Genomic DNA, 16,109 nt, shown 5'->3' on the forward strand with positions numbered 1-16,109 from the left:
TACCACTAGTAGTGTTAACTAAGCAAACGATCGTATCGATGGGCTAACTAGCGGAAGTGTCAATTAGACTAGAAATAAAGATGGCCGATGGTGGACGAGGGTGAAGCAATCAATTTCTGAAGAGCGTTTCCTGCCCATATGTACCTACCACATACTATTATCTAGAACTTGTTTCCCGGGGGTAAATATAAGTCGTTTAAGGTTTAAGAAGGCCGATATATCGAAGATAATATATATCGGCCTTGGATATGTCTGATCAACAAAACCAGTCTTGGATGTTCCCAATCAAGGCAACTGGTCATTTGCCTTGAAATTCCAAAATCGAGCTACGTGTATTTGGTGCACAATGTGCCACTCAGAGAGAGCTCTATAGAACTGTGTTTCGTGATTCGTTTCGCCAGTGGTATTTTACATATTGTGACATTCGATCCAGCACCAACCTGTTTTTTCCTCATTTGGGCAATCTTCTCACGAATATTGCAACGCCATCTAACAGCCAACTTTGACACTGCATGTGTTTAATTTAACTAAGAAAGACATAGATCCTTGGTTCGGGAAGAGAATGGAAGCTGTGTATTTTTGTGTTCAGCTACTGCACGAAGACCAACAAAATCAATCGAAAAATCCACAAACACACGCGCGTCAATATATCAAATATCCGTTTGTTTTAATATTAGGAACACTTGGTTATGTATTACGATGAAATGTTTTTATATGCATATTTATAAGTCAAGTCATTATGTATAATTCTACAGGCTTATGTCACCAATCCAATGTAAAAAATAAAAAAATGGGCGTCGAAGTAACGTAAAAAAAGTGGCAAAGTACTGTGCATGTGCGCTAGACGAAGACGAGCAAGTAAATTGTTAATCAAGCTCTTCATGCTAGAGACTTCATGTTCTTGCTACTTAGCCAAAGTGGACAGTGAAGAGAAGTATAATGGAGTTCCGTGCCACTACAATGTCTCTCTCTTTCTTTCTCTCTCTAATTCTGGGCATTAAAGGCTGGATTTCTGCAGCATGGCATTAAAATGGCACATAAAAATGGGAATCCATTAATTTTTTTTCCCTCTTCCTACTTTCATATTTTTGTTTCTTTTAATAAATTGTGTGAAACTGCGTCATAAACAAATTCATGTAAATAATAAAAAAAATCGGTAAATGTTTTGCATACCCACCCAAAAAAAATAAGGTGAAAATAAAAATGAAAACGACAGTAATCCATAACAGTTAGAGTGGGATGGAAGATATTTACAGTTAAAAGAAAAAAGACCTGTCTGTTAAATGGTATGTGTACAAGTGTCAATGGTCTACGAAAGAAACAACAATGAGTAAAAAACGAATTAGGCATGCAGAAAATGTCTCGTGACGGATTAGTGATGAGAGTGGCCAAGGGAAACAACTGCAAATTGTACAAACAGGTACAGCCGCACTTTTTTTTTTTTTTTTTTTTTTTTCAGGAGAAAAACATTTCCAATCAGTTACTTTAGCGAGTGTGTGCCTGTGTGTTTTTAGTAAATGTTCAGGGCGGGATGTGCTTCCCTCCCCATTTTGAATGAAAAACCAAATAGTTAAATAAACCACTATAAAAACAAAACAAAAAAAAAAAGCCAAACTAGAGCTCAACAAGTTATACACCAACCAACAGCAATTTAGACGTTATTTTTGCTCGGGCTAGGCGATGAAGAGGTCATCATGACTTTAGTAACGAAGTTGACGATAGCCGTGGCGGGTTGTTCGGCTTCAAGTTCAGCAAAAATGTGGCACTGGTTATCAGTCTTGCTGGCTTGCTTACGAGCAATAAATCCGAAGCATCGACTAAATGAGGAAAAAAAAAAAAAATTAAATAAAACTGTTATTAAAAATATATGCATTAATTTCATTTATAAACATTTACTTTGAACTAATAGGCAGGCCTGTTTCTTCGCTGCGCTGGTTCCAGCGTCGATCCTCCGGATCCAGGCCACAATAAGAAACCGTCAACACAGGGTAGTGTCGTCTAATCCAGAAAAACGAAACAATTATCATTTTATGAAAGACGAGTTATAGTTAACGCGTTTGCGTCCACAAATTACCTGAAAAAGAGTTTCCTCTCATTATCAGTGAGGGTGATTCCTTGCGACGAGACTTTAAAGTGGACAATGGTTGGCACTGGTAGCGGTTTCGTTTCCAGCAAGTGGGTCATCGTGCGCTGGATGGCTTGGGGTCCAGTCAACGATTCCGTATCCATGGTAAACAAATAAAGCAGACTACAGGCGGCTCCTTGAGTGAGCAGTTGAGTCGTCGGATTGGAAAGCGATTGCACCGCCATCGAACTACCATCTTTGAAAATCAAATCACTATCCGGTAGAACTAGCTTGATGGGCAGAGCTAACGGTGTCACAGAGTGTTGGTAGATAAGAGCCGATAGGGACCCTGATTGAAGAGGTTCGACAATCAAAGAAATTCCATTCATTTGAATCGTAATCAAACTGGCTTCAATAATGATACTAACCGAAAACAGGTTCATTGCTACAGCCCTTGATTCGGACACCCTTCGAGGTTGGCTCGATAAGGAAGTGGCGAACGAGCTCGCTGGATGGGTCTGCCATATTCTTTCCAGCCACGTGCGGAGGTGGAGTGGCCACCTTGAGGGCCAAACCAAAAGCGCCTGGGAAGGAGTTTGAATCGCGGACGATGAACGTTCCAGGAGATTGATCCTTAAGCATATTGATGGCTAGAAAAGAAAGTGGGATATACAATTAAGGCTGTCCTAATTACGGCGTAACAAACGAAATCTCTGCATTACCATCTTCACGGGCGATATTGGGCTTGTACCAATAACGGGAATTGTCTTTGACGAAATTGACGTGAACAGAGCTGACTTCTTGTGGCTCGCTCAATCCGCTAACGGATTGGACGGAAGAACGTCGAGATTGCGATTGACCCAAATATGCGGATGAGGGCGATGGTGAAATCGATCTCTCCTTGCTGTTTAAAAGAAAAAAACAATAATGATGTTGCCATTAATATCAAAGCACCGTCATGATCATTATCGTCATTAAAACAACTATCGTGAAGACCCTTGTATCGTCAGAGGTGAAAAGATGGTTATTATAAAGCGATCACTTTGATAATAGGAAAAGCTGGCGTAGCCCATCCAGAGAGAAAAAAGCAAAACAATTAATGCACTAAATACAAAAAAGCAAAAAATAAGAAAAGAAGGGCCAAATAGTTCATCCGAAAGGTGAAAGCACTTCAATCCAGTAACCATAACCAAACTAATCAACCATGCATTAAAAGAAACAAAACAATAATAATAATTAAGAAGGTGAAAATAAGAACAGCTGCAAAATAGTAAAAGGAAAGCTAATCAACGAGATTGGGAATAAGTTTGGTTGTCCGTTAAGACTTTTGGCGCTAGTTACCTCGACACCGAGGAGTTGGAGGGCCATTTGCGAAGGATTTTAGCGGTAGAGGACGGAGTGGGCGAATAAGGCTGGATATTAACCTGCTGGTAACCGGCTGGATAGCGTCTATATATGCACACACGCGCGCACACACACACACACACACATACAAGTCATAGATCGTGAAAACATTCAAACTTCTATGAAACCTGAAATCATTTAGTTCTCGTCATAAACAAAAAAATTCCTTTCCATGTTGGAAAGGGATTGCGTATTCGCTACTACACCAAAGCCCGTCCGCAAAAGTAATAAAACATTTCAAACATGACACCATCACCACATGAAGGCGAAAACAATTCTGTGGCAACCCGATCAAGTTGTGACCCAATCGGGTAATGGAATTTGGGTCAAGCGAAGCAAATTGAAATTGAAAATGTTTTTATCTTACCGTTGGATAGTTGGACTCTTGGGTGGCAGGCCGGCTCCTGAATGGGACGAGGTCGGTGTGACGGGCGAGTCGACCGAATGACGGCCACCGTAGCCTTGATGGTGCACGTTAAGGTAAGGCGTTCGAGGGATAACCGGGAAGGCCGGCGTAGTCGGACGATTGCCCGACATATCTAGGTCGCCGCTCAGTGACGAGTTCCAGGACATGACACTATCCTATAAATTCATTAAAAAAATAATAATAATACAATACAAAACATGACATTGATGTCGAGCTTGTTTAGACATCATATTGTCATTGACATTAGCTTCTTTTCATCTTACCAAATGTGAAAAAAAAAATAAATAGAAATGCGCCAATAACTTGTTTAAGTGGCTAGGAAATTGCTAATGAAGGTAAAATTTGCATAAGGCTGAGCTATTAAAAAAAAAAAAAAAAACACACACAACTACAACAACCAGTTCGGTGGGGGAAACTTACTGATGATTTGGGAAATTTGTTATTAGTGTTTGTGCTGGTGTTGGCCATTCCCGTCACCGGGACAAAGTTAGCACGAGCAGGCAGACTACTACTGAACGAATGATGCCGATTATTAAAAGGTGATTTGCCCTGATCGGTCACATGCTGAGGTGATCGCTGTTGTGCGCTGCTGTTATTGACGCTGCTGCCATGGATCAAGTGTTTCAAGTTAGGGGTGAGATTAGGCTCGCGGATGAGCGTGGCTGGATCGGGCAGGTTAGTGTTGAGCGAGTGAATCAACCAGTCGAGATTGCCCAGTCGATTGACCGATTGCTGTACCGCTTGGGCCGACGATGGCGTCGGAGACGTCGTGGCGTGATCTGTCACGGTGGACAGTAATCCCGTTCGGCTGGACGAGACTGGCTCTGACGACGTTCCAGTCATGGAAGCTGAGTCTGTTGGTGAGGTCGAGCCGTGGTGGTGGTATCCAATCAAACCGTAAGGTGAGGCAGCGGTCACTAGCAGGTCATTGGGATTCAGCTGTTGGGTTGAATAAGCGCCACACACACAAAAAAAAAAAGACACACAAAATTGGGTGGGTGAGTGCAAGCCATTAGTTTTGTATGCAAGGCGGCGCGCGGTTAACAGTGGAATTATTGTAAAGCATTAAATAATAATAATAAAAAAAAAAATCAATTTTCCAATTTGATTGTTTTTTTTTTCCCTCTGAAGGGAGGGGTGGAGATTTAAATTGATGAGATGAAATAGGGGGCAAAGCAATCAATGGTGGCTTTTGTCGGCGGGACATCAACAATGAACAATGGGATGCATCCGTGAATAGGTTTAACTTAGTAGCCCTTTCTGCATGTAATGAATATTTGAATGGCCTTGATTTCAAAAGAGCCTCGTGTTCGGATTTGAAAGAGAAAAAAACTTGAACATTTTTCAAACACTGAATGTCAATAAATATTCTGTCGGTAGCGGGAATGAGGAAGGTCAAGCGCCGGTGATCACTCCTCTGCTAAAAGTGAAAGATGGACACCGTCCCAACAGGTGCACGTGAATGACGTCAGAAAACGGTGCTGAGTGATGGCCTTTGCTTGTCAGTCAAGACACACAAACAACACTCGATTTGGAAAAGTCTGAAGAACATAAGGAGTTGATGGGGGTGTGGTCGAGGATTCGACTTGTTCGTGCGCGTGTAATATATACGGGCGAAACGTGAAAAAAAGGGGGGAAAATAAACACCTACATACCTGGCCTCCACTGCTGGTGTTGAGCGTCTTCATATGCTGCTCGTGAGCTCTCTTGACGGCCACGAAAGGCCGTTCTCGGTCATGGCTCATATCTGATTTTTGACGCGTTAGGGTCAACCTTTGCTGCTGCTGTTGTTGTTGTTGCTGCTGCTGCTGTTGTTGTTGTTGGATGCTGTCTCCGCCGCCGCTCACGTACCGCCCGTTGCGCTCCAACGAGGCAGAACGGTGCGTGAGTAGCGGAGATGCCGGATTGGAAGATGACAGCGTCTTATTAACGCCACTCCCGGCTTGACCCGTTTTCGGCTGTTCATTAAAAATTGAAAAAAAAAAAATTATAAAAATGAAAATGGAAAGAAATTTAAAGGGACTAGTCCGAAAAAGAGAGAGAGGCAACATAAAGGAGGAATCCAATCAGCCATCGTTACGTAGCGCCAAGAGCATCATCATGAATACGCAAATCGTTTTCATCCATTATTCATTCAATGGATAAAAACAAGGATAGATTTAAAAAAAAAAAAAAAAAACTTAAACAAAATTCATGTGATCATATAAAAAAAAAAAAATCTGTAATAAAAACATAGTGGCCTCGGTTCCCGATGAACTCGTAACGTTTACGAAAGCTTCTTATTCAATCCTAATTGCCAACCAATGTGACGTCACATTGTGAAAGGAGCTGACTCGCTCCTCGTGGTGAAGGTAAATCGTTTTCAATTTATGTTTGTAAAGAAGAACGAGCGCACCGTTGCTCTGGGCCGGTAAAGAAAGAAAGTCTCCAACGACGACGGAAATTGGATCAAATATGGAAATGAATCAAGTTTTTTTTTTCACATTATCGTTGCGAGTCACGACGTTGGCGAATCACAAGCGAAAAACGAGAAATGGGAAACGTGACTCACCTGCTGATATTGGCCGTAGGTGCCGGCCGTGTTGATGTGAAGGGGCGTGGCGTACAAGCTGCGGATGTCGGGCGAACCTTCGCGAGATGTATTGACCATGTCCAGCTCGGAGAACAAGGTAACGTCACTCAGGTAACCAGCGTCGTCCACCGGTCGTTGGCCGCCAATCGTCGATGTCGTCGACTGTTGGTGTTGCAACAGCTGGCCTCTAAACTGGCGGCTAGACTGCAGCTCGGACATGAGCCGGACTTCTTGCGGATTGCGCTCAGCTCTTCGCATCGAATCCTTGCGTTCGCGTAGTTTTTGCTGCTGACGCTGAAGCCACGACAAACCGGCCATTTCGTTAGACGTCGACATCCTTGAAATTAAAAGATAAAAAAAAAAAATGGAACAATAGAAAAAACACCCATAAAAATGATGATCACAAGATTAGGATTTTGTCATTCTAATGTACAGCTAGGTAGAAAGTTGGACTGGATTCGACAAGACCATCTGGGACGTTTAGGGCGTTGACCGACCTAAACTGTTGCCCGTCTACTGCGAATGAATCGAACGTTTCACACAAGGGCAGCGTGTGCTAACGCCCCAGAGACGACACACATCAACTTGTTCTTTTTTCCTTGTTCAATGGCCAACAGGTGACCAAAATATTGACGTTAAGGAACAATACAACAGGGCGGAGGCTACGCGATAGTTGCTGTGCTGAATACCATAATTGGTCACAAGCACAACGCATTCGATCGTCTGTGTGAATAGCATTTCCTCATTCCCGCATCGCGCGATCGCAAAAACAAACTCTGCACGCTGAGGCGTGGCTGCCTCTTTTGTTGTTGTTGTTTTTTTCCCGACCCATCCCGACAAATGATGGACGCGCCAAATGGGATGGAGTAGAAGAAATCCATCATGTGACGTCATCACAGCAAACAGCGATTGAAATCTGCAATGATGTGACTATATAGCCTTCGCCATGGATGGCGAACATCATTTGTGTTTTGGCGTTGCCTTTTGTACCAAAGTTGGACAGTAGATTTTCTCTTTTTCAATTTGAAAACTCGTCGATTTTGCAGTGGGTTTGGAACGAAAGAGACAACGCGTCAAAGCACTTGCCAAACAAAGTAGTTGAAGAGCTCATCTGCATTGCGGTACGTATCGGTAAAGAGCCAAAAGAAAGACTTGCTTATTCTTTTTTTTTTTGTTGGTCTCCTAATGAGGTGTTAGTCTCCATCGAGAAGTAATTAAAAACAAGCCCAAATGGAAGAACAAATCAAACAACAACAACACACAAAACCAGCTAACGCAATGGATAAAAAAAGCTCTTTTTCTTATATAGTCGACGAGACTCTTGATGAGTGTCGGTTTGGTTTCACAAGGGAAAAAAAAAGGGCGGACCGAGAGTCAAAACGTACGGGGAAAAAAAAAAGGAGAAGAAGAAAACGACGTGTCTGATGACTCAGTCCGCTCTAAAATTAACACTAACAGCATCTTTGCTCCTCCGCCGAGTCCGCCTTCGTCGTTCCGTCTACTTCCATTATAAACATCGTCAGGGATAGAAAGGATAAGGTACAAGCAGAGATAGAAGAGCTCCGTGATGTTTGGTGAGTGTGTTTGTTCCTCTCTTTCTCTGTCGTGATAAATCACGGCCGAGAAAAAAGGAAAAGAAGGCGAGAAAGAGAGTCGCACTTTTAGGTTTCCACTTGAAATGTGAAGGCAAGGGCCGGACATTCAGAGAAAAAGAGGTAAAAAAAAAAAAAAAAAAAAGAAAAGGGCCAGACCGTGCCTCTTTGAAGTCTCTGTGATGTTGCGTGTATATGTGTGAGAAAAAGCACACAGAGTGCTTCGCACGCGGGAGTGAAGAGAGAAAAATGGACGGGAAATTAGAGATCACGTACGAGACGATTGCGGGCCTGCATATATTCACTTCCTGTTTGTAGAGTTATTCATTTATTATTATTATTTTTTTAAAGCATCTTTTTAGGGAGCTTCACGATGAACTTCATTATATCTAATCATGTAATGTCTCCAGAACGTTTTCTCTACCCTTCAGACTTCCTCTGACGTGACGCCGCCCTATTTATCCAAGGCGTTTTCTTTTCTTTTTTCCAATACTCTCACGATACAAAATCAATACGTTTAAAATATGGCTCGTTAAAATTTACAGAGTTAGACTTATACAGTCGGTCTTTCAAATATATGTTTTCAAGTTTTCACGAAATCATTTTTCTTTTTGTGCATGGGCGCGCCGGTGTGGCGGATCGCTGTCCAGCGTTGAGAGAAGAAATAAGCTTATATTTATTTGCCTTTAAACTATCTTCGCTAACTTATGGACCATTTGAATATCATGCTAAGTCATGAGTTGTTTTTGTCCACACACCGGTCACCCACATTTTCAGCCAGGATAACTCCCTTTAAGAACTATCCATATATTTCAAGTCCCTCTATGCTGGCCATATTTTTCTTTCAATATTTTGAAAACTAAATCGAACAGTTAAACGGGCCATAAATTCCACGTCACAAACTACACTCTTTTTTTTTTTCTTCTTAATTTTTTTTTTTTCGTGCGTGTGGAACAGACACAACTAGCAACCAAATTGAAATCAAATTTTATGATTATCCTCACTTCCATGAGCGCGTCTTCCATTTATACCATCCCCTTATTCGAATTCTCCAACGCATCACATCAGCAGTGTCCGGCCCATTGGCCGGATTTCCAAATACATGCGTATACCAAAAGATTTTAAATGGGTTTCATTTTCCCAGCGAAGCATCGTCCCAAGGAGAATAAACTAGCGGGGGTTAGATGTTTGTGTTGTTATCTATTTTGGCTTGTTAGTGTATATACTTCAACGAACGCACCGCTGCATAGAGACGCACTCATTTCGAAGAAGATCGCATTCAATCCTTTTCCACCCAATTACATCGACCCTAGCCCCTTTTCGTCGTTAAACTTAATGAAGCGCACTACACTAACGCGTATACAAACTGAGAACGGGATGTTCTAAGGGTTCGGTCAACGAGCGAAGGGGGAGGTGGAGGAAATAAACTTGGCTAGTTCTTTTCAATTTTCAAGTGCATGCCGCGGATCAATTTATTAGACGGTCCAATGTACGTCATTTTGTTTTTCTTCGTAACGCGCTCTTCTTTTTCTCATCTTGGCCCACATTGGAAAAGCTGAGAAGTAAACAAGAAACTATAAACAGAAAATGCTTGCGGATAAGAGAGCCGGATCTTAAGGCTCGCGTGCGTTTAATCTCGAGCGTTCGATTGGGCTTCTCTTGAAAGTTTAGAATTTATTCATTTATTTTTTTTTTTAAATAATAATAACGTAAAAGAAGAAATCAGCTAAATAAAGGGCGGTTCACGAAGACAACTAACTGTACTAGCGGGGCTCTTGAATTCTTCGTTTGCGTTTGGGTTTCGTCAGTCCCGGACATTTACTGCGAACCGGGGCCATCACGAATCCATTCCAGTGGCTATCGCTGTTTTATATGGAAGTCGATTGTGAAAGAAAAAGCAAAAAAAAAAAAAAAACAATCTAATAAAAATCCACTTTTGGTCGGTTCGCCAAAATGTTGAAAATCCTTTTCTGCTAGTCTCTTTCATATTTTTCCTCAAAGAGAAAATGTCCACTGTATGTGTTTTTCTCTTTCTATTGTGTTAAAGGTTCGCTGTTGATGGTGGTCACTGACACTAAAAAATAACAAACCCCAACGTTTGCTGAAATTCGTGTGTGGGTTCAATGTGTGTGTGTGTTCTTTGCTTTTTTTCCCGCGTGCGCTGCATTATCCAATGCGTAATGACCATCATGCGCTTTTTATTCTGCATAGCTCCGGGTTGGTCTTTTCTCTCTCTCTCTCTTTTTGCATGACCTTCTTGTGTGAATGCGCTGGGGGTCTTTGGAACAAGTCAGACAACGACCAAAGAGAGAAGCAAACAGAGAAGAAAAAAAAAAAAACGTAGTAGTTTTACCTTGTATGGACAAAAAATCTGAGGCGAGCTATGGCCCGTTCACGCGTGCGAAAATGTACCGCTAGACCCGGCACAAGCGAGGACCAAAAGAGTTAAAAATCTCCACTCAAATTCAATTACGTCCTCGGTTTTTTTCTTTGCTAAAAGGAGAAGAAGAGAAAGAGAAACGAATGGGGAAAATGTTTGCCTTCGTCTTCATGTGCTCTTTTCTCATTTGTCTGGCCGATCGTTATGCATTCCCACCATTTATCTTTATTCTCCTTCTTCTTCGTCCAACTCGAAAACTCCCCCAAGTTTCCATCGTTTGTCGAGTAAATTGACCGATATGAGCGCTCAGGCTGGTCAACGGTCGGACAATGCGAGACCAACAGATCGTTTGTGATGCGACGGAGCGAATGGACGCATCGACGAAGCTTTCCGGATTAACCAAATGACTCATTCGACCGATTTCGTTCACATGTGGTGCACAAACCCAACCGGCCGGGGGGGAGGAACTGTGTCCGCCCTGAACATTTTCTAGAGAGTAAAAGATATAGAAAGAGCTGAGACTGCAACCAAGTGCCTTTTTTTCTATTCCCCTTTCCGACCTTGAGGACCCAGCGGCTATTATGTCACGAACCTGAACGCAGAAGGAACTTTAAAAGCGCGTGAACTAGAGAGAGAGAGAGAGACTAGGTGGAGATATGTAGAAAGACAAGAAAGAACATGGGAGGATAAGTTTGTTTTTTTGTTTAAAGAAGAAGAAAAAAAAATGTTTTCGATATTTATTCGGGCTGGTGCGGCTTGTGCTGCGCCGTAACTTGAAAGGTGACCTCATTCCAAAGTACAGTCATCGTCGCACACCTTTAAACCATAAGGGACTGAGGTATGAGAGAGAGAGACATACTTGACTGTGTGTCTGTGTGTGATGCTGATTATTTGTCTCTTCTTCTTATTTGATTCCCTTTATGTACTTTGAATGTCGTCGTTCCAGCCGATTGGTTGCCAAGAAAAAAACAAAAACAAAAAGTCGGTATTGTTCTTTTTCTGAATCTTATCTTGATCAGGAAGATTCCGGCCCGTCTGAAATCCAAAATGCCGAAACATCTTTTGTTTTTTTGCTACTTGAGCCCTGCAGCCAAATTCCTCTTATGGATGGGGTTGCATTTTGTTTATCTTTATTTATAAAAAAAAATCAATAAAAAAAAAAATTCTCCTTAAATGAAATCCAACAAGATAGTTATACTATAAAGGGAACCTTCGATAACTGTAATATCTCTATTGAGATCCGCCTCTCCCATTTGGCTCTGTATTCGCTTCAACTATTGTCCTCTTTTAAAAATGAACGATTCCAATTTTTTTCTTTTCACATTTCGGATCTTCGGATGTTGGCTAAACCTATTGACAATTACGATGTTCTGTGTGGTTGTGTAAGAGAGTCGAGAAGATTTAAGGCCTCCGCGTTACGCCACCAGGTTTTTCGGTACGCTCTACTGTTTAGACTATCAAAGATAAATTTCACTAAAGGCTGAAACGGAGCCAAAACGGCCTCCCTGTTATTTATCCCAAGGACGCGGGGTGTTTTAAGCCTATCCGTTCCCTTTTTTTTTGTTTGCCTGCCACGAGACGGGCAACAAAACAAAGTTGCTGAAGGCGGAAAATGAGTTTTCAGATGATTCAGACGGTGTGTGATGTTTGCCAAATTTGGTCTTGCCAAAAAAAAAAAAGGGGGACCCCTTCACTCGTTCCAAACTATCGTTCGCTTTTTTTCCTTCCTTTCAAAGACTTGCAGAGTGTGAAAGACGAGAAAGCCCAAGACAGTGAGAGAAAAAAGATTAGAAACTGCCTTTGCTGGGCAGCGTGTTAGCCCAGCAGCCCATACTTGAACGGTCTATTTTTATCGAGCGATAGAGCGACGATGCAAAGAACCGCATGATTTCTTCTTTGCTTCCTCTCCTGGAACAGCAAAATACTAGCGAAAAACACGAGCAAAAAAAAAAAAAACCCTCAAATGAAAAAGAACAAAACATCAAACACACGTCTCCATCAGAACTTAAACAACAAAAAACAAAAACACGCGCGTTGTACTATGAAGCGAGCTGGAACGGAACGCCCATTGCCGGATGTGCGTGCCCGCGCGTATACATCTAGCATATATACACACGCACACACTGTACGGTGTAGTTTATACACAGTGGCCCTGGCGGATGACACACACACAACTTGATAAACATTAATTAGCACAGAGAGTCTTTCAACAAACAACAACCGGAATTCTCCTCCGCTCGTCCTTGCAGCATCCTCCTCCGTCCGTCGTCTCCCTTTCTTTAACCTCCCCCCTAATTTTTTTCGCTCGTTTCGCCATCTAAGTTATAGCTATATAGGTGCTGATGGACTAAAATATATATTTCCTCCTTTTCTTCTTTTTAAAATTGTTGCCCCGTTGCATCTCGTCCAAAATTTTTTCCCCACTTTCCAAAACACAAAGTTGTGTGTTTGTTTTTTAGTGTGTGGCGTATATAAATATTTTCCGATTTTTTGTTTTCTTTTTTTGCTCGAAGCTGACGGATCTATTTTCAGATCGGGGGCAAAGGATCGAGGGCTCCGTATTTCCATCACGCGCGAAAAGGCAACACAAAAGACGGAACTTAAATTCAACTTTTCAAAGAATGAATGAGGGGGGGGGGAGGCTTTTGGCAACTCGATCCATTTCCGTCGTAATGACTAATCTCTTTCTGACTCGACTTCGTGACGACTCACTGGGTGGCCGTTCACATCTTCCGAGTCAAAAAGGATTTAAAAAATAAATAAATAAATAAAATGTTAGCGCGTACCGGGATGAATCGGGCGATGTGCTGATGTCCTGGATAGTTTCCTCCAGCGAGATTTGATGCTGCAACTGCGGAGAAGGCGTTGGCATGGTCTTCATCATCTCGCTGGTCGAAGCGGATCGATTTCGAGAAGTGTCCAGTCGAGGACTGGACGTGGCCACCGGTTGGATGGTCGAGTTGCTGGTGGACGTTGCGTTGATTTCGGACGATGTTGGCGACGAAGTGCCGGCCCCCCCTCCGTTTGAAATCAGCACACTTCCGCTCAGTTTACGGATGGGACGCGGACTGACCGGATCGGCGATGGACGGGACGGGGATCCTCGGAGACGAGCGGACAGGACTGATGTTGACAGGCTCCGATCCGTTAGAAAACTTACGAACGAGTGACGGACTTTCAAGGCGTTTGCTCGCCTGTTGGCCGTTCATCGTGTTGCTGCTGGACTCTTTCCAGTTGCGTCCATTGATGGAAGCGCCGGCCACCGGCGTGCTCGTCACCATCGTCGATTCCGTCCCATTACCGACACTTCCGGCGCCTCCGTTCTCCTGTTGATGGTGTCCATTGGCCATGCCCACCATGCCGTACGTGAACGGTTTACTGTCCTCCCGTGCATGGTACGGAATATCTTTGGGTCTGACCGATGGCTGTTGCTGCAGCGGAGATGTCGGATTTTGCGCAACCGGACCGGAAGGCATTTTCACCGCTTCCGTGCTAACGCTGCTTTGCGGAGTCGGATAAGCCCGCCGAACGGTATCGCTCTCGTAGACGTATCCCGAATTGGATTTCCGGCCAGCTGGATGCGATGGCGAGGAAACAGAACGATCGGTCGTATCCCGACTGGGCGTCAGATCGAATTCCACCTACGTTGGTTTAAAAAAATTCATGAATATGTACATTTGTGATGCAAAATCGTGAGCTATGATACAATTATGACCACAAGTAGATATATATTCTTTTTGAACGATATAGACCCTAACCTATTCGACGGTGGTCCGTAAACACAAACAGATTGGAATTAATGAGAGCGTGACGCTGAAATGAAAACCTTTCCATAGAGACACGAAAGAGGAAGACTGAAATTCGTATTTTTCCCCCTTTTTTTTTTGTTTGGCTTCTTCGTCTTCCTCCTTTTCTCTTCTTTTGTTTTTCTTTAAAAAAAAGAAAGAAAAACGGTGGGGGGAGGGTTGAGATTTCAGTGAGAAAGGATCGGGTTGGAAAAGGGGTCCGAAGCTAAATTTAAAACGCGGCAGTGGCGGCGGAAAAAGGGAAAACAGGGGCGCTTGGCGCAGGATCCAGGACGTGGCTCACAGTCCATCACAACAACAAACCAAAGGCCGCCGTCGCCGTGAAAGCGGCGCGACCGAAAAAAGCGATCACGCCGTGTGGCATCAAGCAATCACGCGACGTTGGCTCCGTCTTCATTCTTTTTCTGTTTGTGCTATTTCATTCATTCGGTCGAATCAATGTCAAAATTTTCCTTTTTCAATTCTTTTATTTGAACCTGTCATCCAACACGGACTTTTGTAAAATGAATTGTAAACTGTTGAATCATCTCAGCGCAATTTCTTTTTTAAGAGAGGGTTGGGAGACAGGGAGGGTCCAAGGACGTGAAAAGACGGGGGGGTTGATATCAAATTCTTGATTCATGGATCATTTCAACATTTACTACCACGCAATATTTAATGGATTTTGTTTCGAAAGAATGTCAGTCTGTTTGATTAGAACCAAACCGGATTGACCTTAAAAAAAAAATGATCCATTTAAAACACACACAAAAAAAATTTGATACAAAACGCTGGTAATGAGAGCAGTGGTGTACATTTTGCGAAAATTCTAGATGGCCCTGTTCCAGATCACGCTAGTTTAGCTACCCACCATAATCGGTGACGACATGAGCACTTGAGCGAAACGATCTTTGAACTTTGATATTCTTACCTGAATGCTGTCGACGTCAATGTCGTCTGCTCGTTGATGGTAATGATGCCTGTGCTCGGGTCGAATGTCGGGGATGTTTTGAACGTTCATCAGCATACCACTCAACAGTTGGTCCAACTCGGCAGTGGCCGTTAGCGATGGAGGCGGAGCCGAAGATGAAGAAGAGCCCGTCATCATGACGTCACGATCGTCGCGATGGATTTCTGCCCTCGTCTCCACAATACTCGGCATCCTCTGCAACGCCTGCGGTAGGGGCGACAACTGTTGTTGTTGTTGTTGCTGCACTGGACTCGGAGTCTGCGGTGGTGGATCTAAAAAGACCCCACCAGCACCTGAAGACTCAGCCGAACGGCCGGAATGCGGAGGCGATGCGGATGTGCTCCCACTGCCTCCCAAGTCTCGGTTGTGGGTACTGCTACCTCCCCCGCTACGCACTACACCGGCCGACGAGATTCCCGAATCGGTCGATGCCACATGCGGACTGTTGAGGAACTGGACAGGATGATTCAGGTGGTTCAGGTGATGATGCAGGTGATGATAATCGGCCGTCGTCCCACCCGACGTTAAAGACGAAGATGACGGATCGCTGAATCGGCTGGCACTCCTGTGATCGCCTCCTCCGCTGGCCGTCGTCGCCGTCACCACCAAAGGCGGAGGACTGTTGGCCGTTGCTTTCGGACTGTTGTTCTGTTTCAGCACTTTGGCGTAAAGTGAGCCATCCAACGGGCCGTAGGTGTGCGCTAAACGCTGATCTACGCAGATTCACCGCAAGCAAAATAGAACAATGAAAAAAAAAAGGGACACTTTGGATGTTATTTTCGTTCTCAATTCCGATAAAGGGCGTCACGCGGGATAGCACGAAAAATGACGACCCAGTTCGGTTGGCGAAAATTGCAGATTCAACAGCGTCCTACAGCAGTAAGTAGCAGAGAGTATCAAGTGGGAAACCATGGA

General features: G+C 43.4%; 1 protein-coding gene across 15 annotated transcripts in view; it reads right to left on the reverse strand.

Moving 5' to 3' along the window:
- Window positions 1-550: 550 nt before the first annotated feature.
- The window catches only part of LOC116917122 (tensin-2), a 52,604-nt gene continuing 37,045 nt past the window's right edge, over window positions 551-16,109 (reverse strand). For 12 of the 15 annotated variants that reach the window (XM_045169075.1, XM_045169081.1, XM_045169076.1 and 9 more), the window contains 12 exons: window positions 15,156-15,907; window positions 13,227-14,080; window positions 6,448-6,805; window positions 5,552-5,854; window positions 4,317-4,835; window positions 3,837-4,051; window positions 3,407-3,514; window positions 2,788-2,969; window positions 2,494-2,715; window positions 2,075-2,414; window positions 1,897-1,998; window positions 551-1,817 (listed from right to left, as the gene is read on the reverse strand). In XM_045169075.1, coding sequence (XP_045025010.1) covers window positions 1,652-1,817; window positions 1,897-1,998; window positions 2,075-2,414; window positions 2,494-2,715; window positions 2,788-2,969; window positions 3,407-3,514; window positions 3,837-4,051; window positions 4,317-4,835; window positions 5,552-5,854; window positions 6,448-6,805; window positions 13,227-14,080; window positions 15,156-15,907 — 4,121 coding nt within the window. In that variant the 3' untranslated portion in view covers window positions 551-1,651. The remainder of the gene's footprint in view (window positions 1,818-1,896; window positions 1,999-2,074; window positions 2,415-2,493; window positions 2,716-2,787; window positions 2,970-3,406; window positions 3,515-3,836; window positions 4,052-4,316; window positions 4,836-5,551; window positions 5,855-6,447; window positions 6,806-13,226; window positions 14,081-15,155; window positions 15,908-16,109) is intronic. The other 3 variants (XM_045169083.1, XM_045169087.1, XM_045169078.1) reach the window with 3 other exon arrangements.

Source organism: Daphnia magna, linkage group LG2 (assembly GCF_020631705.1).
Source record: "Daphnia magna isolate NIES linkage group LG2, ASM2063170v1.1, whole genome shotgun sequence".
In the NCBI taxonomy this organism is placed as follows: Eukaryota; Metazoa; Arthropoda; class Branchiopoda; order Diplostraca; family Daphniidae; genus Daphnia; species Daphnia magna.